Source organism: Pygoscelis adeliae, unplaced genomic scaffold (assembly GCF_000699105.1).
Source record: "Pygoscelis adeliae isolate BGI_AS28 unplaced genomic scaffold, ASM69910v1 Scaffold282, whole genome shotgun sequence".
NCBI classification, from domain to species: domain Eukaryota; kingdom Metazoa; phylum Chordata; class Aves; order Sphenisciformes; family Spheniscidae; genus Pygoscelis; species Pygoscelis adeliae.
In genome coordinates, this window is record NW_008824352.1 from 2,587,003 (window position 1) to 2,610,745 (window position 23,743).

General features: G+C 48.1%; 2 protein-coding genes across 2 annotated transcripts; one reads left to right on the plus strand and one right to left on the minus strand.

The window, feature by feature from the left end:
• The first annotated feature begins 673 nt into the window (after positions 1-673).
• RFC2 (replication factor C (activator 1) 2, 40kDa) lies at positions 674-7,192 on the plus strand. The gene is made up of 10 exons (XM_009319281.1): positions 674-751; positions 1,418-1,459; positions 1,878-1,984; positions 3,140-3,241; positions 3,847-3,947; positions 4,637-4,794; positions 5,158-5,223; positions 5,718-5,798; positions 6,145-6,258; positions 6,937-7,192. The coding sequence occupies exons 1-10, from the start codon at positions 701-703 to the stop codon at positions 7,045-7,047; spliced, it is 933 nt and encodes a 310-aa protein (XP_009317556.1). The 5' UTR covers positions 674-700; the 3' UTR covers positions 7,048-7,192.
• A 7,165-nt stretch (positions 7,193-14,357) lies between these two features.
• LOC103912900 (linker for activation of T-cells family member 2-like) lies at positions 14,358-23,169 on the minus strand. Its single transcript, XM_009319310.1, has 9 exons — positions 23,082-23,169; positions 22,274-22,313; positions 19,119-19,162; positions 18,486-18,524; positions 17,879-17,909; positions 17,673-17,725; positions 15,735-15,800; positions 14,855-14,923; positions 14,358-14,386 (listed from the first exon to the last, which is right to left on the minus strand). The coding sequence occupies exons 1-9, from the start codon at positions 23,167-23,169 to the stop codon at positions 14,358-14,360; spliced, it is 459 nt and encodes a 152-aa protein (XP_009317585.1).
• Positions 23,170-23,743: the final 574 nt, after the last annotated feature.

Below are 23,743 nucleotides of genomic sequence, written 5' to 3' on the forward strand. Positions count from 1 at the left end.
CGCGCCGTGGGCGGGAAGGCGTGGGCTCGCGCAGCGCTGTTGGGCCTGTACCCGCGCGGCGCCTTCGCTGAGGGGATCGTGCAGGCCGGCCCCTGTCTCCCTCTGCGGGGCAGCCCCGGCCCCGGCCGGCCCGGGCGCTTAGGGCCTTTCCCACCCCCCCCTGCCCGCCCAGCTGCAGGAGCTGGGTCTGACTCGGAAGTGGGGGGCTCCTGGCAGCGGTGAGGGGCTCTGCCTGCACGCTGTAACCTGCCCAGGCAGGGCTGGGGCCTGTGAAGTGGGAGTGGGGAGAGGGCACCGGGCAGCCTGGGGTGGAAAGCAAGAAGTCCCCATCGAGTCCAGACAAAGTCAGCCCTGCCTTGTGTTAACCGTAACACAGCGCAGAGGGCGGCATCTCCTCGTAGCCCTGATACCAGACTGAGGCACCAAACTCGTGTCCAAGTTGAGCATGTTTTTCTTCCTTTTCCTTTTTTATACTAATCGAAGTAAAGCAACCGTTCAGGAATTAGTGTTGTGGAATGCTGCGCTTGGCAGTCAGGGGAGACCCTGCAGCGTTTGCACTAAAGACACATCAAGTCATCTTTGTCCCATGTTATCTTAACATAATCCTCCTTTTCTGTCAGTGTAAAGCACTATTAAAGTTTTATTAAATGTGCTGAAGTGTGTGTGGTTTTACTTTTACAGGGTGGAAAAATACAGACCCATGAAATTATGTGAAATAGTTGGAAATGAAGATACTGTGAGCAGGTTGGAGGTGTGTAGCTGTCCCTTTGGTTTACAGGTCAAAAAGGTTTACAGGTTAGCTCAAAACACATAATTCTGCATAGACCCACAGACCAGTAAAAGCACTTTTGTATTTTTACATCCATACTTGAGTATGTGGAAAAAGCCTTTCTGATTTACTTAAGAAATTACACGTTTTAGGACATGTTTGAGTGGTGTTCTAAGGAAATATGCTTTCTTGAATTGGGATATTGTTTAAATTAGCCCTGTTTTGGTACAATTTAGAAAGTTTGTAGCTGTTCTAATAATATTGTTTCAATGAATAAAACAATTTATATAACAACAGAAAGAAATGTAATGTTTTTCTGGAAGAAAAATATTTTCCTTGACAAATTAGGTTGTAAACACACTATTTGTTAACAGAAAGCTTATACTAGCAAATGTATAACATGCAAATGAAAGGCAAGAGTACTAAAGACCTGTGGGATCAAGTGCTTTTAAGTTTTTCCGTGCTATTCTAGGGGCTGACTTCTAATGGTTCAATTAAAAAAAATATAAAAGCAGCAAGGTCCAAAAAAATGAAAGCAGGAGGGAAGAAAAGAATGGGTTAGCTCTGTTTCTCATGCTTAAAATAGAACGGGAAACTATTTGTTCCCACTATTTTCTTATATAATTTTTTATTGTTGTTCTTTCTTAGGTCTTTGCAAAAGAGGGGAACGTACCAAATATTATAATTGCTGTAAGTATTGCTGTGTTCTACTGTATTTCACTGTGCTGGTCCTGGCTTCTGAAATCTAGCCACAATAGCCTCCCAGTATAGCTTTGTATTGTGCCCGAATGTATTGGTAAGAGAGATGTTGATTGTACGGTCACAGAGATTGTATGGTTCTTGGCAGAATACACAAATAGTGAACAACCTTCTGTTAAAAACTAACTTGGCCCTCAGGTGCCTATTGAAGCATGTCTTGTGCTTCGCCCTGCAGTGTTTCTCTCCTCTGTTGGAGGCAGGATCCTGAACTCAGGCAGCCTCTAGTCTGATGTTCTCTCTGCAGTTCCTCTGTTGCAGCTGTTTTTCATAACTGAGGAGTTTTGTAGAGAGCACAGCTTAGAAAATGCCATTAAACTTACCAGCAATTGCTGCATTGTTGCATTTCTAGGGTCCCCCAGGAACAGGTAAAACCACCAGTATCCTCTGCTTGGCTCGTGCTCTGCTTGGTCCTGCATTAAAGGATGCTGTTTTGGAGCTGAATGCCTCAAATGACAGGTGAGAATGAATAAACCTTATTAAACTTTTAATGAAGAAGCAAGTATCCATTTTTATTTTTAGTTCAACTCAGGCTGGCTTGATAGGCTTAATGCTATATTAAGGCCTCTAGTACTTATTTTAATGCAGTTTTTCCAGGCAATCTTTGGTGTCCAACTATCAACATAGATATTATTACTTGATGTTTTATAAACTTGATAGATACTTTAATGCACAAAAATGGAAACAGATGGAGTGCAGAATCTATAACGGTACTGTTTTCTTGAATTTACTTCAAAGAGTTAAGCTTCCAGCATTCATGAAGATCCTCCTAAGAATGAAAAGTGAGCAAGTTGTTTGTAATGAAACTCTTCAGTGCTTAGGAAAAAAAGTGAAGTGACAGAAATTAGGGCTATAAGGGCAGTTGGGGATTAAAATGTAGGATAAGGGTGTTAGGTATGTAGAGGACACTGACTCTGCCCCAAGGATCAGGCACTAAGCGCTCATTATATTTCCCGAGTTATGTAGCAGACCTGTCCTGAGGTATTCTGAGGACATTTCCTAGAGGGTTGTTTGTGAGTACAATACATTTTACCTGCCTTTGTTAATATCAGTTACAGAAGAGCTATAGAATCACAACATTCATTTTCTAAACAGAACAAAAAAGTAAAATCCTTTCTTTTTAAAAGTAAGTCTTTGTTGGGACTCTGTCTAGGAAAGCACCCGAGTTGTGCTAAAATGATGCAGTCTGTCCAGCTGTTTTTCTTAAACTCTTCTGAGTTATAGCTGGGTCTGTGGATGTAGCTGTGTGAAGTACTGGCAAAGTAGCAAAGCAATATTAAATGCTTCTGCCCTTGTTCATTTATTACCCCTACCTTTGCCAAACATAAGTAATTTTGTGGCAGTACTGCAAGGTTACTGATACATATGTACTGATACTGTTAAATTATTTTTTCAGAGCCTCCGAAAATGAGGATTATTGGTGTTTAAATCTGAATCAGGCAGTCTGGCTTACAACATGGTTTCACAACAGTTATACTGGCACAGCCGAAGGGGCAGGAACAAACAGCGGGAGAATAGGGAGCTCAGGAGCGCTTCAGCCACTGTGGCTGCTGAATAAAATCTATTATGTAATTTCACCCAACTGATCATGAATCTCTTGAATTATTGTTCCAGAGGCATTGATGTTGTGAGAAACAAAATCAAAATGTTTGCCCAGCAAAAGGTCACACTTCCAAAAGGTCGGCATAAAATAATCATCCTTGATGAAGCAGACAGGTACGTTGTTTTTTTCTCGACCTCAGCTACTATGTGAAATGTGTTGCATCTATCCTGTCTGCGGAGCTGCTGTCTTGGACAGTCTTAGATGTTTCTATCAGGCTATCAAAAATAATTTGTTAGGAAATAAATATGCATGGAACGGTGTTCTTATGAGATTACTCATATCAAGCAGAGATCATTGCTTCAAAGGAGATACTGAATACTGGGGTGAAACAGTTTGTGATTTAGCTGGATATGAAATAGCATCTTCCAGTTTATTGGCTCTAAAGAGTCTGGCTTACATAGACAATTTCACTGGATGAAAACGGGACATTCTCCTCCACCTGCATATAAGTAGTAGTATTCTTAGCAGTATTCTTCAGAGTATTAATGACTTATTTTTGCGTGTTAGTTTTATGGAGGTCTTGGTGACTGCCTGCATTGTGGGGTGATTTGTTCACATGACTAGAAAAAGCTGCTTAGTTTATCAAGCCAGAATATCAAGTAATTTACAAAGCACTGTTTAATATCAGTAAACTCTGAAGCTTGTATAAAAATAGTTACTAGGCTGCACCTATAAGTCAGTGAAGGGCAAAATCTGTCCTAACTCTTTTCTCCCCCAGCATGACAGATGGAGCACAGCAAGCATTGAGAAGAACAATGGAAATTTATTCCAAAACAACGCGCTTCGCGCTTGCGTGCAATGCCTCTGACAAAATCATAGGTAAAGTGCTGCTAGTCCCTGGGCGGTTTTGTCATATGTTCTCCACACTGTTGGCTAACTTCCAAGGCAGTTTTCAGAAATACCTTGGACCTGCTTGTTGTGAGAAACCATGGTACTTCTGAAAAATCAAACCACCTGTACATCCAGCTGATAAAAGAAGAGTGTATTTGTGTAGCCGGTGAACCCTCTGAACAGCTGTTTTTGATGGATAGTGCTATGCATGACTGCAGAAGCAGATGTCTCATACTTTGGGCTTAATCTCCATCCGACTCTGCTACAGTTCAAGATGTTTGATGTATTGCTTACTGGGTATTGAACCTCTTTTGTTGTCCTTTCTGAAACATAATCTTTAAGTTTGCCTCTAGGCTAACACGCTGTAGACCATTAGACTTTTCTTGTTTAGCCGTTAAAATAGCATGATAAACATATACCTTCAGAAAACCAGGAGAACAGAAGCAGCTGAGCTTCATGTATATTTGCACATATCTGGGAAAACTCAAGTAGCACATTTGGGCTCAAGTGAAGGACTATAACAATTGTATATGCTTAAGGAGCTGACATGCTCTTTTTCTTTAAAAGAAGAAAAATGAAGAGTTGGAAACCGAGATAGCTTCTTCCAAGATGAAAAAAAAGTTTGGGGTTTTTTTTGAGAAAAGAGGGAAATGCTAATTACACATCTCTGTTCTCAGAACCTATTCAATCCCGGTGTGCAGTGCTGCGTTACACCAAGCTGACAGATTCACAAATCCTTGCAAGGTTACTGAAAATTGTTGAGAAAGAGGATGTACCGTACACAGATGATGGACTAGAAGCCATTATCTTCACAGCCCAAGGAGATATGAGACAGGTAAAAGAAGAAAGGCAATGAAACAACGGCTTCTGTTTAAAGCAAAAAAAAACTTTTCAATTGTGGCTCTCAAGGATTTATCTCTGGAGGGGTAGAGCAAAGGGAATGTGACCTGTGGCACAAGAGTAACTAAACTATTTGGTTTTGTGAGGTTTTAAAGTGGATCTGCTCCTTAGAAGTGAATTGGTGGGAACCAGATACCAACTTTGTGGGAGGAAACAAAGTCTGCATACATTTGTGGTTTGCTCAATTGAAAACTGCTTATTTGGCATCATTTTCTGAAAAGTGTATTTCATCCTGAGGAGGACAGTGAGAAGTAGAGCACTTCGGAAAATAAATGAAGTCTTATTTTTTCTTTCACAGGCATTAAACAACTTACAGTCCACATATTCTGGATTTGGCTTTATAAACAGTGAAAACGTCTTTAAGGTTAGTAATAGCATAAAACAGCGATGCTAGAAGTTCAGCACTACAGCTGTGTGAGACCTTCGGTCAGATACCTAAGCCTTTGAAAGTGCTTTGCCAGTTTGCAGACAGCACTGTGTATGTAGCAATTACTGCATTAGGCTGCAAAAAAGTGCATGTGCCTTTTGAAAAGGGAGAGAGCGCTGGCAGTCCCTAATGGCCCGTCTGAGACTTTGTGGCTTTCCAGCTCTCTCAAAGCACACGGATCGCATAACTGCTGGGAAATTTCACCGTGATAACTTTTGAATCTATTACTTGGGTGTTCTCATTTCGTGCTATTGAGTCTGCCGTGTCAGGATAGCTGTGTTACCAGAAAAGTCATATTACTTAAAATTTAATCTGTATTATAGAATGTGCCTGATTCAGTATTTCAGCTGTATAGAAGCTTGGTGAAAATACCAGGGGTTTAATGCAGAGTCTTCTAATATTTTGAAGTGTAATATTTCTCTTTGATATAGGTATGTGACGAGCCGCATCCTCTGCTTGTGAAAGAAATGATACAACACTGCATAAATGCAAATATTGATGAAGCATACAAGGTTGGTTTTCATGTGTTGTGTCTGCATAGACAGACACTTTTTCTCTACGGAATTCTTGTTTGTTTTGAAGAATTCACAGTGTGTGCTGTTTTTTAAGATAAGGGCAATACCATGCAGTCAAGTTGATGAATTAAATCCCTTTTATGCAGGGGTCTGTTCAGATGAATAAGCCAACGAGCAAAAAAACAAGTGGTATTGAAATTACTTGCTAAACAATAGAGGTTAAATCATTTGATAAATAGTACATGCCGTTCCAGTAGTTACATACCGCTGTTCCAAGAGTGAATATACTTGACTCACCTGGTAAGTTTTGCAGATAAATGAGGGATTATTCTTGCCTGCACAGATTCTTGCCCACCTGTGGCGACTTGGATACTCTCCAGAAGATGTGATTGGCAACATCTTCCGTGTGTGTAAAACCTTTCAAATGCCAGAATATCTGAAACTGGAATTTATCAAGGTTGGTACTAACCTAGTTCCTGGTGGGGTCTTTTGGGCCTTTTTAAGAAGAGGATGTGATCCCTAATATAGGGACAGCCTCAGGGTTTTCTCTTTGAGATTTGCTGTATATTAGTGCGGAAAAAGTATTTCTTAACTTCTTATTACTGCTTTCTTTCCCACTCTGCATCATCAGTTTGTCAGTAAGAATGGTCACTTGAAGTTTAAAGTCTAACCACCCATAGAAGTGCCAAAAGTCACTTTAGTGATCAACTAGAATTAATAACAAACGTAATGCTGGCTGAATTTATCATTTACATCAAAGCCTCAAATAACTCCTTGAGAACTTTCTTCAAGCGCATACTTGATTCTAGTCCAATAGATAGTAAAATATTAAATTCTATTAACAGCCAGATGACAAATGGTTAAACTGGTATAATGGAATCACTCTTCATATTTAAAACCTGTCCTAAAATGTATGCACCTTGCTTCTTGTAAAGGAAGTAGGGAAACACAGGCTTTGATTTTTAAAAAAAAAAAAAGGCATTCAGTTGGTTCACATGAGAAGATACACTCCCTGAAATTCAAGGACTCAAAGTTGGTCCCTTAGCAGTAAGGGGTATGTTCTATTTAGTCATTACTCATACTATACATAGACTGGGGAAGAAAACAGAAGATTTTACAATGTCTTTATCACCAGGAAATCGGGTACACTCATATGAAGATAGCAGAAGGTGTGAACTCACTTTTACAAATGGCTGGACTGCTGGCCAGGCTGTGTCAGAAGACCGCAGCCCCTGCAGCAAGTTAGGTATTTCACTGAGCTGAAGCCTGCGTTCTGGAAGGTGAAGGCCTGGTGTGCAAGGTCAGGAGCTCCGTGCGTGTCCTGAATTCTGGTTCTATTGTAAAAATCTTTTGTACTTTTTTATTTAGACCAATAAAGCTTTAAAATTTCCTTTGACCCAAGAACTCTTACATGTTGCATAACCGAGGTAGAAGAGAGGACGGTGATGGTCCAGAGCAATAAGGTCTGTCTAGTGCACTCAACAAAACTGCTTATGTCAGTGGTACTGAGACCTAACGGCAGGAGAAACAAAAATTGAATCCCGTTGTTAGTGATTACACTTCAAGACTGGTCATGAGTGGTGGTCTCACCGAGACCAAGAAGGAAAACCTTTTGCACAAAATTTCATGACGTTACAATCGAGGCATGCTGAGCAGGTGCCGCTACTGGGTGCTGTTGATGTGCTGTGGGTAAGGAAGATACTTTCACCAAACAGGAGAAATATTGCACGTTTCTTAATGGTGCTAGCTATTTACTTTGGATATTTCTTTAAAAAAGTTACCAAATGCTGGGATGCTCTGCATTTGAGTTCCCTTTTCTGTTCTTGCTGTCCAGGTTAGGTAATGTCATTTTACTATAGTTTCAGCATAACAAAAAGCTACAGCATCATGCTTTCCTGTCTGTTCAGTTTTGGAAACCACCTTGCCAGTGCGGATGAGCAATAAAGTGTGAAATGCAGAGCGAGAGCAAATTTAAATTGAATTTGACCACCTCCATAGCAGATGCGAGATACGTGTCTCCAAGCAGAGCTATCTTAATACAATTAAGTACATTCTGATTATAGCAAACAAAGCATGGTAGAGGTACAAGCTACTGGTGCCTGCGCTTCACCCTCCCCGTTCTGTTGAAGTTTTCCACCCCAAGTATTCAGCTGCCCACGCCACAGCTGTCTCGGTGCCAAATCGATCTTCACCGGCAGCGTAAGTCGGCTTCAGTCTGAAGTCTGGCCCCTGCGCCGAAGCAGTGGCTGGTTACACCCTCTATTTCTCTGACTCAGGCACAGGGGTAATGAGTTCCGGCAGCAAGAGCTGGTAGCATCATAAATTGCCCCGTCAAGACTTTCTGCAGCTCCTCTGACAGAGCCTGAAGTCAACCCTTTTTAATTCAAAGTGCAAGGGAGAGCAAGTTAATTGACAGCTAATTGACAGCTAAAGCGCAGTCACATTTCAGCTTGCTCCCAAATGGAATAAAGCAAACGGCTCTTAGAGTAATGGATGTAATACTCAAAGTACATTCTTCCTTCGCTAGACATTTATTGAACTTACCTTTTCATTCCCAGCCAGTGAGTTGCCACTACTAGCACAAACACTGTTAAACGTACAACTAATAATTTAGTATTCAGGGGCTTATGCTGCTGAGTTCTCTACAGACACGGCGTCACAGCTTTTGTCCCTAAAACTGAAATAAGGCACATTTAAAGGGTAGGTTAATTTTGCTTTGGCTGTACATCGCAGCCAGCCCAGTCTGTCTTTGCTTTCTAGATAAATATGTTCACTGCTGAACGGGGAAGGAAGAGGTGTTACAGTGGAGGTTTCGTAAAACAGCACACGTGGTCTTAGGAGGACTCGTAAGGCAGGTCCTGACCCCGCTGGATGTACCTACCTGCGCATCGTCCAGTTTGCTGTGTGGGTGCTGTGGAAGGGTGAGAAACATGGAGGGTCACAGTTCCTGTTCCTATCTGCTTTAAGTGGTTTTCTTCTTCGCTGTATTCAGTAGGTGCTTTTCAGCTCCAGTTTGGAGCTGATTCTTTTCTGGGCTAATCCTCCACAGCACTGGGGGGACATAATCATACTCACTTTTCCTGAGAAGAGGAGTAGTATTGATCCGAGAGGCCACCAGTGCAGCCTGTTCTACCAAAGGTGGTTGCTCACCCTCTCTGAGTGCAGAGCTACCGCTTTCCGGCAGCTAGCTACGGCTCCCCAGCTCCATTTGAGCCGCACCAGTGGTGCCAAAACTACTTTTCTAATGCGTCTTAAATTGAAAACAGGAAGCGAATTGCTCACTTGGCTGCCTACCTAATGTGAGGAAAGAGATACATGGACCCAGGGGAGATGTCATTTCTCCTTGCGTTATGTTCAGACAGCACAGGATCTGGTGATTTCGGTTGAGCACCAGAAATCCTTGCACACCTAAAACCGAGTCCTGAAAGGACGGTGCGTCAGTGAACACGCTCACATGTACATGGTCACTCATTGCAAAGAAAAAACGTAAGGTGTTTCAGAACAAGACTAATAACATCGATGGAAGTTCCCGTAACAGTCCCTGGATATCTTCCAGCGTAATGAGATCACTGGCTGAAAAGTACTTCAGGAGCTTTACAAAGCCAAGAAAGGATTTACCCCTCTCTAAAGCTGGCTGTTCTGGAGAGCTGCAAGGGGGGGATTTGCTAAGACTCCCAGTAAGAGGAGGGAAGATATACTCCATAGCCAGCTCCTGCCCTGCCGGCTTCGGCTGTAGAACTTTCAAACTCAGATTTTGGCAGCGGAGAAATCTTATACCAGGAAAATGTAATTGGTCTAATCCGCCTCCCTGCTTAGCCAGGAGAGCAGTAAATCTTTTAGTTTGATGTTTTGGCTGCGCACCCACCTAATGGCTAGAACTTTCTGGGAGTTCTCTAGCTGGATCTATTACTGTGTGCCAAGGTTCTTCTACTGCTGCTAATCTCCTAATCATTTAATGGCTCCCTCCGGTTATAAGATGAATCACCAGTAGGTGTAACATCACCGCACGTCACTGAAAACGGAGCTCGCCCTTCCCCTCCAGCGAAAAATCCACAGTCTGCAGCACTTCATGGGAAGTGGGAGCTTCTGCAGGTGCTGAGTTAGTCACGAAGGATGAACCAAGGATGACAATTTCATGGTCCTGCGAGGGCCAGGCACACCGTTTCAGAAACGAAGGCATCTCCTTCTTTCCTTGCCTGTCTATGAGCCTGTGCAGAGCCAGCACAGGCCGTGGCTGTCACCGTGTCTGCTCCAGGCTCATTGGGACACTGGTGTCCCCCACCCGTGCAAACTTTTTGCGGAGCATTTAAACATCAGGGAACCAGAGGGTGCGAGCAGAAGCTGGGCTGGGGTAAGCAGAAAACCAGGCTGTAGCCGATCGCGTGTGTGTACATCCCTGAAGTGCACTAGATCGTCTCTGTTGTAAAAGTCCCGTGGAAGCCAGAACAAATGCATTTGCAGGAGCTACAAGTAAATCTTCTCCTAAACCACACTCCAAACCACACACCGTTTCAGCTACACGAACGATGGCCACTCGTGGTCTCAGCGATTGTGCTAAAAATACAGCCAAGTCACTTGCAGGAGGAAACACCTGACGTCCCCTTCTCCCACTCCAGGGCTCGCTCGCCCTTAGCTCCACTTCTCTGCTCACTCTTACCGGTCCTGGAGATGTGAGTATGGGCTGCGTCCCTTCTTGAAGCACAGTTTTCTGAACTGACTTTCAGGAAGAAGGCTTTAAGGAGCTACATTTTCTCCCCATCAAATCCTGCACACCATTCCACGTCATCTCACATGCTCCCATCTCAGTCTGCCTCGCCCAACAATGCAGACAACGTCTGCATCATAGCAAACCATAATAAAACACCAGATTGTCTTTGGAGGCTTTGCAATTTTAATAAATAAGTGGTACAACGCTGCCAAATCTGTGCATCAGGGCTCAAGAGATGACGGTTACGCTTCAGGGCTGATGTTCCCTACGGCAATACTGAAAGACTGGTGCAGTTTCTGAGGCTGGCAGCTGCGGCTCGGACCTTCTCGGTTGTTGCAGGGTCTTTGTGTCGTTATAAAATGGATACCGAAACCCAAGGAAAACTGCCATAGACAGATACTGTGAATTACAAGCTGTGGATAAGGCGGGGATTTAGTCCTCTTTCGTCTTTAGCTTTTGTGAAGAGGTTGGTATCTCATTTAGTTCCAGAGAACCACTGCTGTTGTAAAAGCAACCTCTGCCTTGCCAGTTCCTCTCTTGTAGGAAATTGCTCCTGTAGGAGAGCACAGGAACCAAGTCAGAATGTAATCCCCGTGTCTTAATACCATCGTGCATGAGTCACCCTGACAAATTAAGTAGCTGACTGCATTACTGCTCAGCAATTTAAAGACTCATTTCATGCTTGACAGGAGAAAACATTGCACGGACTGGCCATCCTCCCTCGAGTAGATGTGCAGGGAAATGAGATGGGATAACGAGCTCTTGGCTTGCCCGTGGTCACTGCTGGGCAGAGTGCTTTCTCCAGTTGCAGGTTTGCAGTTGGACTTCTGTGGGACTCCAAGCAGAGCATTTCTTCCTTTCAGCGGCACCCCTTCTATGTGATCTTGGGCACAATTTGGAGAAGAGATCTCACTGAGGGATCAAAATCTCCCCTCTCCCTGTGCGCATGCTTGCTGGGTGTGCTCTTACAGCTCAGCAAAGGACTTCTTCAGACTTTACGCAGAATACTTGAAATAGGAGGGGGAAAAAATAGTGAGTCCACTGACTTTTAATACCTGCTGTCAACTTCTTAACTCCGCTGCCTGTTACATTTTCTTTCCAGGGACAAGTAGCGAGGTACACTACATCTAAGCAGAAGACCAAGCCGTGCTCCCGGACGACGATCCCTGAGCAGAGCAGAGGGCACAGAGGTGCCAGGAGCCCAAATTCACCCTCCCTTAGTGGAGAACTTGTGCTGGCATTTGTTGGTTGGACGTGAGGAGTTTATAGCGTTACTCTGCTAGCAAATGCTATAACAGAGGCATCATTATAACGGCAAAAAGTGCATTGGCAACTTTAGTTTACTTACAGAGCTACCAGAAGCTGTTGACACATACAGCCATGATAGCACTTTGCTAGGGCTTAGGACTGGAGGTTTTCCCAAAAAATCTGTATCACCAGTGCTTAGCAGGACAGCTATTCCTCCCTCTCCTACCTTCCCAGCATCATTTATCGCTTTGGGGGGGGGGGGGGATTTATGGTAGCCCCTGTGCTGCTTTGATCATTGCTCTCCACCAAATACAGTGCAGTCATTACTGCAGCTTTGCTAAACGTTTTGGGCATCTATCGGCCCTGATTGTTCCCCTCTCAGCTCTGAAGGCTGTGGGCACCCTCCCCGTCACGAACGGCAAACAGAGCAGGCTGGTGTGCCCAGTGCCACGGAGCCACTATCAGAGCGAAAAGCGGGGCCACGCTGACTAACGCAGAAATGTAATCCCCTCCGCCTCGAAATTTCTCTGTGGAAGAAGAATAAATGCAGAATTGCTTATAAGAGTTACCATTATAGCACTTTTCTTTTTTTTCATGGATAATCTGGCTTCCTTTCTCCAGATGCTTAGCCAACACAACACCCGGCTATCCCATAAACACCTTCCAAAAAGAAGTTTCTCTGCAAAAAAAGCAAGTTTCTCTGCAACCCCATCTGAAACAGTCCATTTTTATGATATTCTTTTGGTTTGCTCCAGCTCAAGCAAAGAGAGATGCCTGGCAGTGAGGTACCGCTGCGGCAGGTTTCTCGGGCCGGGGCTCCCGTCTTCAGCTGCGTCCCGGCCGAGGCTGGTGTTGGACTGTGGGGAGCAGTGGCTCTCCGTGGGCAGGGGAAGAGGCGTTCACCAGGCTGAGCTGTATTTGCTGCCGGCCAGACCATGCGCGTGTGCTGTTGAGAAGCAACTTGCGTGCCACGAGTGACACACGCTGAATCCTTGACCAAAATGCACAACCTGCTCTTGGTGCAGCTTCCCCTCCAGCACAGTCTTTGTCAAAGCTAACACTGCCGGGACAGGCTGCTGATGTTCAAAGCAAACGTTGCAATGTGAAGAATGAGGTGACTGTGCCTTTTATGGCGGGGACAAATCTTAAATGCTTTGCACGGCTTCAGAAAGATCCAATTTTGGGGGTCTGCCCACCGCTGGTGCCCACAGTTTGGGGATTGTAAAACCCTGTAACTGGAGCACATGGCATAAGGATCATCCCGCTGGGTCTCTGCAGGTGCTCAGAGGGTAAAAACCCAACAAGGAGAGCGAGACTGGTCCCAGTCCCTCTCCCAGCTGGAGTCCTAGTCCAGTCTGGAGCAGGGTGACCAGCACTACGTGCTCTAACCAGCATGTAAAGACACCACAGATCTATACATTAGCACAGCGGTGGTTTATTTTTCTCTTTCCCCTTCTCAGCGATCCACGTACACTCACCTGACGAGAACTCAGCCAGCATTTGCTGCGAGCTCACCGCAAAGCCTCCGAGAGCCTGTTTTGAGCTGCAACACCTAATGCAGAACCTGTCCCTGCATTTGGTATATCTGGGGCTGCTTTTCTTCCATACATTACCATGAATTTACTGACACTGTGTTGTATCACCCACTCATTCCGTGTCATGCAATCTTTCTGCAGCTCTCCACAGATGGTTTTTACATTAACTGCCTTGAGTAATTCTTTATCATTAGCATCAGGTTGCTGCTGATAACAGGGCAGGATATGCGGTTGTAGCAGAGCAGGCAGGGCTCAGCTGCGCCCAGGGAATCCCTTACGCTGCTCAGCCTCCGAGCTGCACAGACCAGAGGGGTTTTGGGGGTTCCTGTCTGCAGCATGTAGCAGCGCCTCCCGAAGCTGCTCTGAAGTGGTTTTGAGTTCCTGTTGGAGGAGGGCGGCGCTGGGACACAGACTTTGACAAATTTGTCTCCACGACCGGCGTTAGTCAGCTTGACATCAGCCAGAAACATGCCATGGCTCCCCGGCTCCCTGCACAGCTTATGTGGGCTGCTGGGCACCGGCCGGCCGCGCTGGCTAGGTGCAAAGCTCCACCTGAGCTCTCTTTGGCACAAACACAGTCCTCCCACCCCTAAATAAATCCACCAGCCATTTGTTCTCTTTTTACTTTTGCTTTGACAGAGGGGCAGGGCCTGACGCGGGGCCTGCGTTGATGTAGTCTGGCTCATCATCCGGGCTTTCTGTCTGCAGAGCTGTGAGTGAGGATGGGAAGCACTGATCAGTAAGCGGGTTGATCGAAAAAACACATACACACCATAGACACGCCATGTGTCATCCCAATATTTAGCCTTCAGTGCCAACATATTTTTGTGCCTGGGCTAAGAAACCTCAGATCAGTGTCAAAGTCTCCTTGAAGGGGCTTCGAAACGGTCACAGCAAATTTGCAAACGCTCTGCAAGCAGCGAGCGTGGACAACTTTTCAGAGCCAGAAGAGACAGACTTAGATTTAATCTAGAGAGTATGCAAACAGGATAACAAGAATCAGTTTGCTTAGGCAGCTTCCACACCAGAGACAGAAAGCTCTTAAATATATGTATACATTCACCACTATGTCCGAGGCCGGACTACCCCCTGAGCTGCACAGGAAGCCACACGTTAGACTAAACTGCTGTTTAAAGGTTAGCTTAAGAAACTTGCACCCCCAATTACTGCAGGGCAGTCGCAGGCAGACCCACTGGATGCGCGTGCTGCACATTTCTTTGTCGGAGGGGATCACAAGGCTGAGCTTGCACCAGGGCAAATTCAAAACATAAGAAGATGTAAGACATGAAGAGTGACATTCTTCTGTAGCAGGGTTTAGGGACAGCCACCTGCGTGGTGGCCTTTTGAGCACTGGAAACACCACGTCCCATCACAGCAACATTCAGTTACAAGTGTGTGTAGCAATTTGGACATTGCCTTAGACGTTTATCATGGATGATTGGGGAAAAAAAAAATAACTCAATGGCTGCATTGCCCTGAGCGTGGTCTGTACCAGTCTAGCGTGACAGGCACCCTGCCCATGAGCCCCATCCCTAAATAGTAAATGATTGCTGAGAACATACCTTCTGCTTGCTGGAGTTTCCATACGTGTATCGCCACGCTGTTCTCATAGTCTACAGCATCATCTGTGTCTAAGAAGAGTTTGGACAGGATGATGCTGAACAGCAAGCGGACTAAAAATGGACCTTTGTGAAACCCCCCTCCTACCACCACACCCCAACCGCCCCGTGCACGCGGCTGAGTTTCCAGCCGGGCGGCTGCCATCCTGCCCCAGGGCTGCTGACGCTGCCTCATCGTTTTTCCAGCCCTGATCACGCGCCTGGCTATCAGCAGCAGGTCCCCGCTGCTCCTGCCTCCTCTAATTGCTCCGTACAAAGCCAGGCAGGAGCAGGGCAGGCTCTAGCAGCGCAGAAAGTGTTGTGTTAATTTGCTGAAGGAAACCAGCTTGACTTCCTATTTTGATTGCAACATCCCAAGACAGAAGCTGGAAGCCCTTAAGCAGACACTGTGGTCCAACGCCATCCTCCAGCGGCTCACTGCCTGCAGCCTTCTTGGGCTGGACGTGGTGAGAAACCTGAGCTGGGGGCTATAACCACACTCAGTCTCGGCTGTAACAACACTGAAAGACCTAGAGAAGCAATGCAGACCCCAAAGCTCCTGAATTGCTTCAGAGACCTCCAAGTCAAAGGGATCAGCCCGGAGGTGAGCTCTCAGCCAGTAAGGTACCACCACGTGCATTTTCCTGCAGAAAGGGGAAATGTTCCAGGTCTGCTCTGTGCCTGCGGCAGCCCCTGCACCCCGGCTCCACCAGCACAGAGCTGATAGGAAGAGCTGAGCCTGTGAACGAGGGGGTTTTCCCTCGGCTAGGCAGGTCACCGTCCCTCTCTGTACTTCCAGATACCTTTGTACGACACACACAAACCACGATAGCAACACACCTACCTGGATTGGAGCCGTGAGACACTCCAGTGATGATGTTTTGATAGGTATAGGAATCCTCCTCTTTCTCTGGCAGAAAGAAAGAGGGGGACAAAGGGCTTAAGGAAGCGTAGGTGACCTGGGAAGATCCCCCAGCACCTACAGGAGCAGGCTGTTTCCCACAACGAAACGCACATTAGCTAAAAGATCATTAGTCTTCATGACAGCCTGCACTGACCCGGGGCCGGGGCATCCCCAGCGCAGTTGAACCGGGCGATTGCTGCCCCGCAGGAGCACCATCACCACCGATGCCGCCGAGCACCGGCTGAGCCTCTCTGGCCACGGCATCACTTCCGAGCCACCCGAGGAAGAGCAGCCAAAGCCGAGGCACCGTGACTTTTCTTACTGATGGGAATAAAAACCAATGAGCATAATTACTAGCCCTACAGCAGCCCCTAAGGCGAACAGGGAGAGGGCCGGCTCCGGCAAGGGGTGAATCCCCAGGCACCCAGCCCAGTGTAGCAGTTGGGAGGGGGTATTCCTTCCCAGTGAGCGTTACGCTTGTGACTGCGGTGTCTTCTTGGGCTTATTCTCAGTTTCTGGGAAGGAACTGAGCCCCATTCCAAGCACAACATCTGTCTGAGCCCAATATGTAAATCTATTAGCATCTAGAACCAAAATCTGCTTAAAAGAATTAAAAACGCCCTCAAGTTCTTTGTTCCGTTGCTGATTATTTTAGCTCTCTGGATGGGCCTGTGAGCAGCTGAACCACGTGAGTCCCTATATTGCTAACCTCAAAACCTGCATCCACCGACGCTGAAAACACCACTGACACTCAACAGCTAGTGTGGTCACGGCACCCAAGCTGGAAAAGTTTGCAGATGGCGTAAGCACTGCTGCTGCCCACCCCACGACCCTCCGCGCTTCTCCAAAGCTGAAGGGGAGAAGCACGGAGCTCAGCGGGTCGCCTGATCTCAACCAGGACAGGCAGTCCCTGCACCGGTGAGGGCTCCGCTGCCCAAAGCCACGCCAGACAGGAGGGGAAGGCATTAGCCAAGGGAGCCACTGAGAGCAGCTCTGCAACAGCTACACACTGACACTACCTCTAGGTAGTCCTCAGCCACTGAAAAAGTGTTAGAACTAATAAGGGATACAAAAACATTCATGGTAATACATTCGCATTTCTCTTTCTCCCTTCCCCCCCCTTTTTTTAAATAAGTTAAATTTTTTTGGTAAACAAGATATATTAAAAAAATATATATTTTTTTTCTCCCTCTGGTGTCTCTAAATAAAAAATAGGATTCATGTTTTGAAATTCATTTTAGATAAAAATAGATTGATGTCTGAGTCAGCGCAGAAAAATGCTGAGTACCCCAAGGAGGTGAAAATGTTTCATAGGTGCAATATTTGCCTTGAAAAGATGCATTTGAATGGAGCAGTGCGTTTCATCCCACCTTCATTCGCTAGCCTCATAAACCAAGCATACAAAATATTTGATAGCTTCCCTTTGACGAAAAGCTTCTGGACGAGGACATGCCCTTTCCCGCCTGTCTGGGCAGGACCCTGAGGGGCTACAACCTCCGCTCACCCACACCAGACGGAGCTACCAACAGGAAAATGGCCTCGTTACCCCAAACGCTCCTGCAGCAATGGATAATTTGCTGCTGCTCAGAGCAAAACAGGGTGAGAACAGAGTGTTTTGTGCGATCGGAGCCATGGACGTGTTTGGGCTGTCCTGTTTATAACCAACGGTTGGACTGATTGGGGCTTGGACATCCCTCATGCCCCACGGCTCTGCTACACCCCTTAACGAAAGCATCTCCCGGACCCACGCTTGCTTCAGGCTGCGCGGCAATAACACACAGACCTAGGCGAGAAAAGTCTCACGGGCTCCCTGGAGCCACGGGACAGCGGGGCTGGTGGCTGGAGAAGAAACCCATCTCGCTCGCATGGGGACCTTACCGTTGGGTGTGAAGAACTGGGCACAGTTGTAGTAATCCAGAGATATGGGCTCCCTGCAAGAAGAAGAGCTGGCCGTTAGCTCCTCCTGCCCAGGGCAGCCCACGGGCTTCCCAGCCTGAGCTCCAAGAGAGCCAGGAGCGCACGACCACACTGGGACCAGTATGGCTCTGCTCGATCGCGTCGGCGGGCAGCGACCAGCTACTTACACGTAGGCAACGTCCCTTTGCAGGCAGTCCTCTGCAAGCACAAAGGGTTTGCCGTCAGCACGCCGTACCATTGCATAAACTCAAACCGCCGTCCCAAAGCACAGCTGGACAAATTCCCCAAGCACAGCTATAGCTGATGTCCCCAGCAGCCAGAAAGCCCCGGCACGGCCCCGAAGCCCGTCCACAAGCAGAGCAGGGAGGCTGGAGCAGGGGGAGGCAGCCCCAAGCCACCCCAGGCCCTGAGGAAACCAGGGCTCACCCCTTCTCACGGACAGGTCCTGCCAGCTGGCAGGGAGACTGGGAATATCCTCCGGTGTTTGGGAAAGGAGAGCACAGCCCCACACGCCAATAATCCGCTTAGGGCAAGCACCAGCTGTCCTGGGAGGGAGTTGGGGGGCTTGCAAGCATCCCGTCCCCCTCTGCTCTGATCGTTAATCTGATCAGCATGTGTCTTATAAAGCAATCGCTAAATTAACCAAGCTGGAGCTCTGCCAGCTGCAGTGTCGGCTGCCTGCATGCTCCCCGCCAGCTCTCATCCCTGGTAACCTCTCATTGCCTCGGCAGCCTTCCCTCCCCACATCCCTGGACGTGCGGCTGCAGCGTTTACCTGTCAGGAAATTCTGGTACCTGGACTCGGTCCTGCTCCCTGGGGAAAAGCAGAGGGGCACGTCACGCTCAGGCTCGGGCTGACTGATGGGAGCCGTTCGATGATGGAGCCACCGAGCGTTGCGGCATCAGCAGCTCTGCCCCGGCTCAGCTCCTTGCTCGGGGCTGGGGGACACAGCTGCAAGGTTGGGTGCCCCAGGGCAGAGGTGTTGGGACATCCAGGGGTGATATTTTAAATAATCTGGCGCTGCAGCTCTAACCAGGACTGGTCAGCCGCAGCAGGATGAGCACTGGATTTTAAACTCAGACCCAGGCTAGTTCTTATTAAGTGTCGCTGCACAGACCAGTCATAAGCATCATGGGTAGGTGCTAAGAACAGCAGTTAATTTTATCATCACCCAGCTTGTTTCCAGGATAACCCCCCCCATGCCCTGCTTGGGGTCCCGGCACTGAGTAACCAGCCTCTCGGAGGCTCCGTCTTCCCAAAATCGGTGGGAGCTCCCAGCCGGCACCTACACAAACAAGCTGAGATTTGCAACATCCCCATTTATGAATTTTGTGGTAGGTGCTTCCCCCAAGGCCGGGTGGATGGGGAGAGCATTGAACCAGTGCCCATCCCGGGGGAGATGCTCACCGTATCCAGCACGGCAGGAGGCACCGAGCTCCTTGGTGGTTTTCCTGAAAGAGAGACAAGGGAGCTAAAATCCCAGGTCTGAGCAAACCCTACCAGGGGTTACAAACCACAGCAATGACTAAGCCAGAAGGAACATCCGTGAAACCTCCCCGTGAGTTTATACAGGAAACATAACAAGCAATGGGAAATGAAGAGTCTGAGGTCAAATCCCAAGGTGGGAATAGCTATGCCTGAATATTGCAGCAGAGTTATTGCGGCCGTGTAGCTCTTGGGGGCTTTGGTGATAGGGGGAAGGGAATTTCTCGTGTCAAACTGCTTGTAAGCACAGAATGGCCATTTCTTTTTCATGACGTACCTATTACGGACAGCCACAGCTCGTTTCCTTGGGCTCGATTTAAATGGTTGCCAGTAGAACACAGTCAGACTGAAGGAAATCCAGAAAAAGCCTAAACCCATATCAACCATCAATGAAGTAAGTATAGCCCAAGCCCCATCTATAGGGTCCAGAACCCAATCCCAAATCCTGAACGTTCACGTATGTTGGGTGAAGTTCATCCAACCTTGGCTATAGCTAGGGTTTTGGTTTGGTTTTTTACCTACCTTGCTATTGGTAAGTTTTCAGGTTCCTTAATTTGTTCCAGCCTTCGGGTTGTAGCTAGCACCAAGAACAAAACGAGAGGTGAGCGACTGCAGCAGCAGCAGCAGCAGCTTCAATGAGCGCAGAGCATCCACCAGAGAGGATTCCCCGGTACTGGCAAGCATTTTTCTAATGCATCCCAAAACAGCTTCCAAAGCGTTCCTCAAAAGTACATAAATGGCCAAAATGGGAAACAAATAGAGGAAAAGCTGGTGTCTGTGCAGACCGGCGTGTGTTTGCTAGCTCTGCGGAAGAAGCTACAATCCCAACCGCTGCTTTATTTCCTATTCCCCCCCAAACCTGCTTGATTCGGGAGCCTTTCCCACACTCAGCCTTGACACTGCGAGATGCGCTGGTAGGTTGTGAGCTTTGGTCGGGCTGGGCTGAAGCAAAGATTCGGAGGGGGGGTTGTGGGGCTCGGGCTGAGATAGGTCCCAGGGAAAGGAGCTGCCCCGCAGAGCCCGTCTGCAGATGGTGACATTTAATACAGACCCCGTCAGCAGCTCGGTTCAGGATAAAAATCAAAAGGTCAGCGCCTAACCCAGCTTGCGCAGGAAGCAGTAAGGGGGTGATGATAAATGAGTCACTCCTATCAATTCAGGTTCACCCACACTGTCGTTTTCACAGGGTGAACAGAGCGGTTTGAAGAGCCCAGGTTTGAAGAGCCCGAGTTAATAATGTGTTGCATTTCAACGACATTGCTTTAGTGTTTTATTTTCAATGCAAAGGGAGATTTTTTTCCTAGAGCTCAGAATTCGCGTCCCTAGAAGCATCTAAGGTGGCTTTGACAATCCCCATCTCACGTCATTTCACCGCCTGGCTTCGAGGTGACCCTTTTATTTTTACTTCCCCCCCCGTTCTGTGCATGCAGGACCCCCACCCCGCAACACAGGAGCCCCGTGCAACGTTCATACTCACTGGAGTGGGATCGAATCACCTCAAACCTCTGCTCGCTTTTGAGCCTGCAAAAAATAGAGGTATAACCACAGCTGAATTTTGGGGTCTACGACAAGGAAAATAGATGCAATCGATCCCTCCCTGTTTGGTGAGCGGAGGGAAAAGAGCACAGCCTCCACGCTGGGCTTGGTGAAAGGCCGAGGTGCATCACTCGGTGCGTCACGCAGGACCCATATGAGCTGGGAGCAGCTTTTTGGCCGTTCCCCTTGCTGCATTGCCTGAGGCATCCTTCTAAGTCTCCCTTTGGACTTCCCCTTTGACCCTTTAAAGTCAAGACGTGTAATCTTGCTATTAATCAAGTAATTCCTACTCTGACACTTCATGGACCAGTTAAGGCCAGAAGAGCATTTTCACCCACAAAAAACTGGGTGTTCACCCATGAAATGGCTTCAGACCCCACTGCTTCACCTCCTCTGCTGTCCCTGCCCCTCCCAAGATCCCTCAACATCAAGCTGAAAAAAATAACATATGTGATCAACAACAAAAATAACACACATGCCCAATAACCTCTTTACTTTTTAGTTAACAGGAGAGCTGCTCTTCAGAGCACGACAGGATTCAACGGCTCTTCTACTGCAGGTGCATACAGGCACTACTGACTCTGATTTTGGGACCCTGAAAGTGTCCCTTTCTCCCCCCTCCCCCTTTCATTCGGGTCGTCCCCCACCCCAAGCCGGTATTCACGGCACAGGGCTGGCGAGGAGACGAGGTGTCAGGCAAAGGACCTCATTGCAAAGTCTGCAAATACACAGAGTTAAACCACTTTGCTCACAAAAAGCCCGAACTAACCCAAAACAGATCTAGAAAAAGAGCACCGTGAGCCTGAAGTCAAACCACCTAATCCAGGTAGAAATTTCAAGAAGTCGGGACGATTCAGTACGGGCCCGCGGGGGACGGAGCCTGCGCTGGCTTTTCCATTGGTCTCGGATGGAGCACACCGAAGCCTTTCCCCCCGTCCCGGGCAAGCGGGGCAGAAGCAAACACCCCAACCCCGCGGAGGCCTTCGCAGAGCCCCTTTGCACCACGTTCGCTCCTGTATCAAAGGTTACGAGCCAGCTTTTTTTTTTTTCTTTATATCATTTAGCTGTGGTTTGTCTGTTGCTGAAGGAAATAAGAGGGTGTGCATGTGTGTACAATGCATTTCCTTCGCTGCCTATGCTGCAGGTCGGTGGTTGCTCTGGCACAGGGTCCCACCAGCACCAGCCAAGGGCAGGGTCTCGTTTATGAAGTTACCGACCTCTCTACCTCATCCTGGGGCACGACGGGACAGGATAAAGACTTGCCCTTCCAATTCTCTCAGACCCTTTTCCAACTAGTTAATGGCTCACAGGCATCACGGTCAGAGCTTCAGTTTCATTTTGGATTATTCTTTGTAAAGGCATTACCCCTTCACAGCGCCCTGGGCTGGGGCACACCGCCCTGCACGCCCCATTCTGGGATTATTTTATTTTATAGAAATCTGGATTTCAGCTGTGAGGCACGGAGCGGGTCTGGCTCTGGCCAGGGTCTCACCCCGGGTGAGCTGTTTGGGGGAGAAGTGCGATTGTGAAAGGCAACTTACTGGCTCCTCCACTTACTCGACTGCTTCTCTCGCTTGGTAGCTGGAAGACAAGGAAAAAAAAAAGCTCTTAGAAAAGGATGATTTAGGAGTTAAAGATCGGAAAGACCAATAAAACACGTTCACAAAACTTCTTCAACTGGGAGCACGAGAGGACGGTGGAGGCAGCGAGCGGCACTTGCCATAGGGTTTTGATTTATTTTTTTTAAACCATGTCTAAAGTGTAGCATTGGTCTCGGACACCGCAAAGCAAGCAAGCAACTCCTGCCCCCAAAACCCCACCCTGCAGCCTCTCCCAGTAAAACCCACCCAGCACTGAGAGGTGGGCTCGACCCCCCTGCCAGGGCGGGTGCTCGCCCCGCTCTCTTTGTATTTCATGTGTTTTTAAATACATCCCCCAGCCTGTCCTTTCGCGCCTGCCCTCCTCCTGCCTCTCTGCCCCAGAGCCCCCGCAGGATTTGTGCATCTGGATATGGTCCTCCTGTGGGGGGTGTCCCAAAGCCACCCACCACGGTGCCCACGGAGAAGGGTCTGCAGCCGATGGTGTTGCACCCACCCCAGGGAAGGGGTGCTACAGGGTCGGGGGGTCCTTCCCCCACCATGTGCTGGGGGGGCCAGCAGAGACCCTTCCCAGCCCAAGCCGCTGGGAGCATCCCCACGAGGGCAAAGCTCCCTGAGCCAGCGGATGGCTGAGCAGGACCAAACCCACCCGGAGGGGACACCCCAAAAGGAAAGGGTCTGCCCAGCGTGACCCCCCCAGCTCAGCCCGGGGCCGCGGGCAGGACCCCAAAGCACGCGGGCAGCGCCTTACCGGAGAGCTGGCACTTGATGCAAAGGCTGATGGTGGCCCCGAGCAGCATCAGCGCGGCGGCCGCCCACAGCAGCTCCAGCTGCGCCATGGCCCGGCTGCATCCAGCCTGAAACACAGCAGCGAGGGGAACCCCGTGAGCATCTGGGGCGTGCGGGGCTGCGCGGCCGATGCTGGAAAAGCTTTGCAGAGCCACGTGCTCTCTGCCTTCACACCCGCAAAGAGCCGGGCGTTTGCCGAGAACGCGGAAGATACTTTAGGGTTATGGGGTGGCGGAGGCGATGCCCTTTCTCCGAGCTGCTTTGGTCCGAGGGGCTGCACACGCCCTTTCAGCTCCAGGAAGACCCGAGCACACCCCAGCGCCCACCCCAGAGCCGAACCCCCATTCCGCCGCAGGGAAGGAGAAGAGGCTCACGTGGTTTCCCTCAGGACACCAGCGCAAAGAGGAAAAACCCACTTGGATTTACTCAGTCCCAATCCCATAACCCACGTTGCTATCAAATATTATCAGCAGATACTATTTTTTAATATTCAGAAGGGAGGACAAAAAAGGAGGCGCTCTGAAATATTCAAAGCTGCCAAGACCTTTGTACAAGGCGCTCCGGTTATTTCCCTGCAGCACAGAATTACTTTAAATGTTAAATTCCCCACAATTTTTCCTGCAT

Bases quoted from the DNA above. Each gene is read 5' to 3' on its own strand.
- LOC103912900 (XM_009319310.1), bottom strand. From the start codon at position 23,169: ATGGCGCAGCTGGAGCTGCTGTGGGCGGCCGCCGCGCTGATGCTGCTC. The intron at 22,314-23,081 runs GTAAGGCGCTGC...CTTGTCTTCCAG, and splicing joins CATCAAGTGCCAGCTCTCCG to CTACCAAGCGAGAGAAGCAG. The intron at 14,924-15,734 runs GTAGGTGTGTTG...AACTCTTCTTAG, and splicing joins GTCTCACGGCTCCAATCCAG to ACACAGATGATGCTGTAGAC.
- RFC2 (XM_009319281.1), top strand. From the start codon at position 701: ATGAAATTATGTGAAATAGTTGGAAATGAAGATACTGTGAGCAGGTTG. The intron at 1,985-3,139 runs GTGAGAATGAAT...TTATTGTTCCAG, and splicing joins CTGAATGCCTCAAATGACAG to AGGCATTGATGTTGTGAGAA. The intron at 3,242-3,846 runs GTACGTTGTTTT...TTTCTCCCCCAG, and splicing joins ATCCTTGATGAAGCAGACAG to CATGACAGATGGAGCACAGC.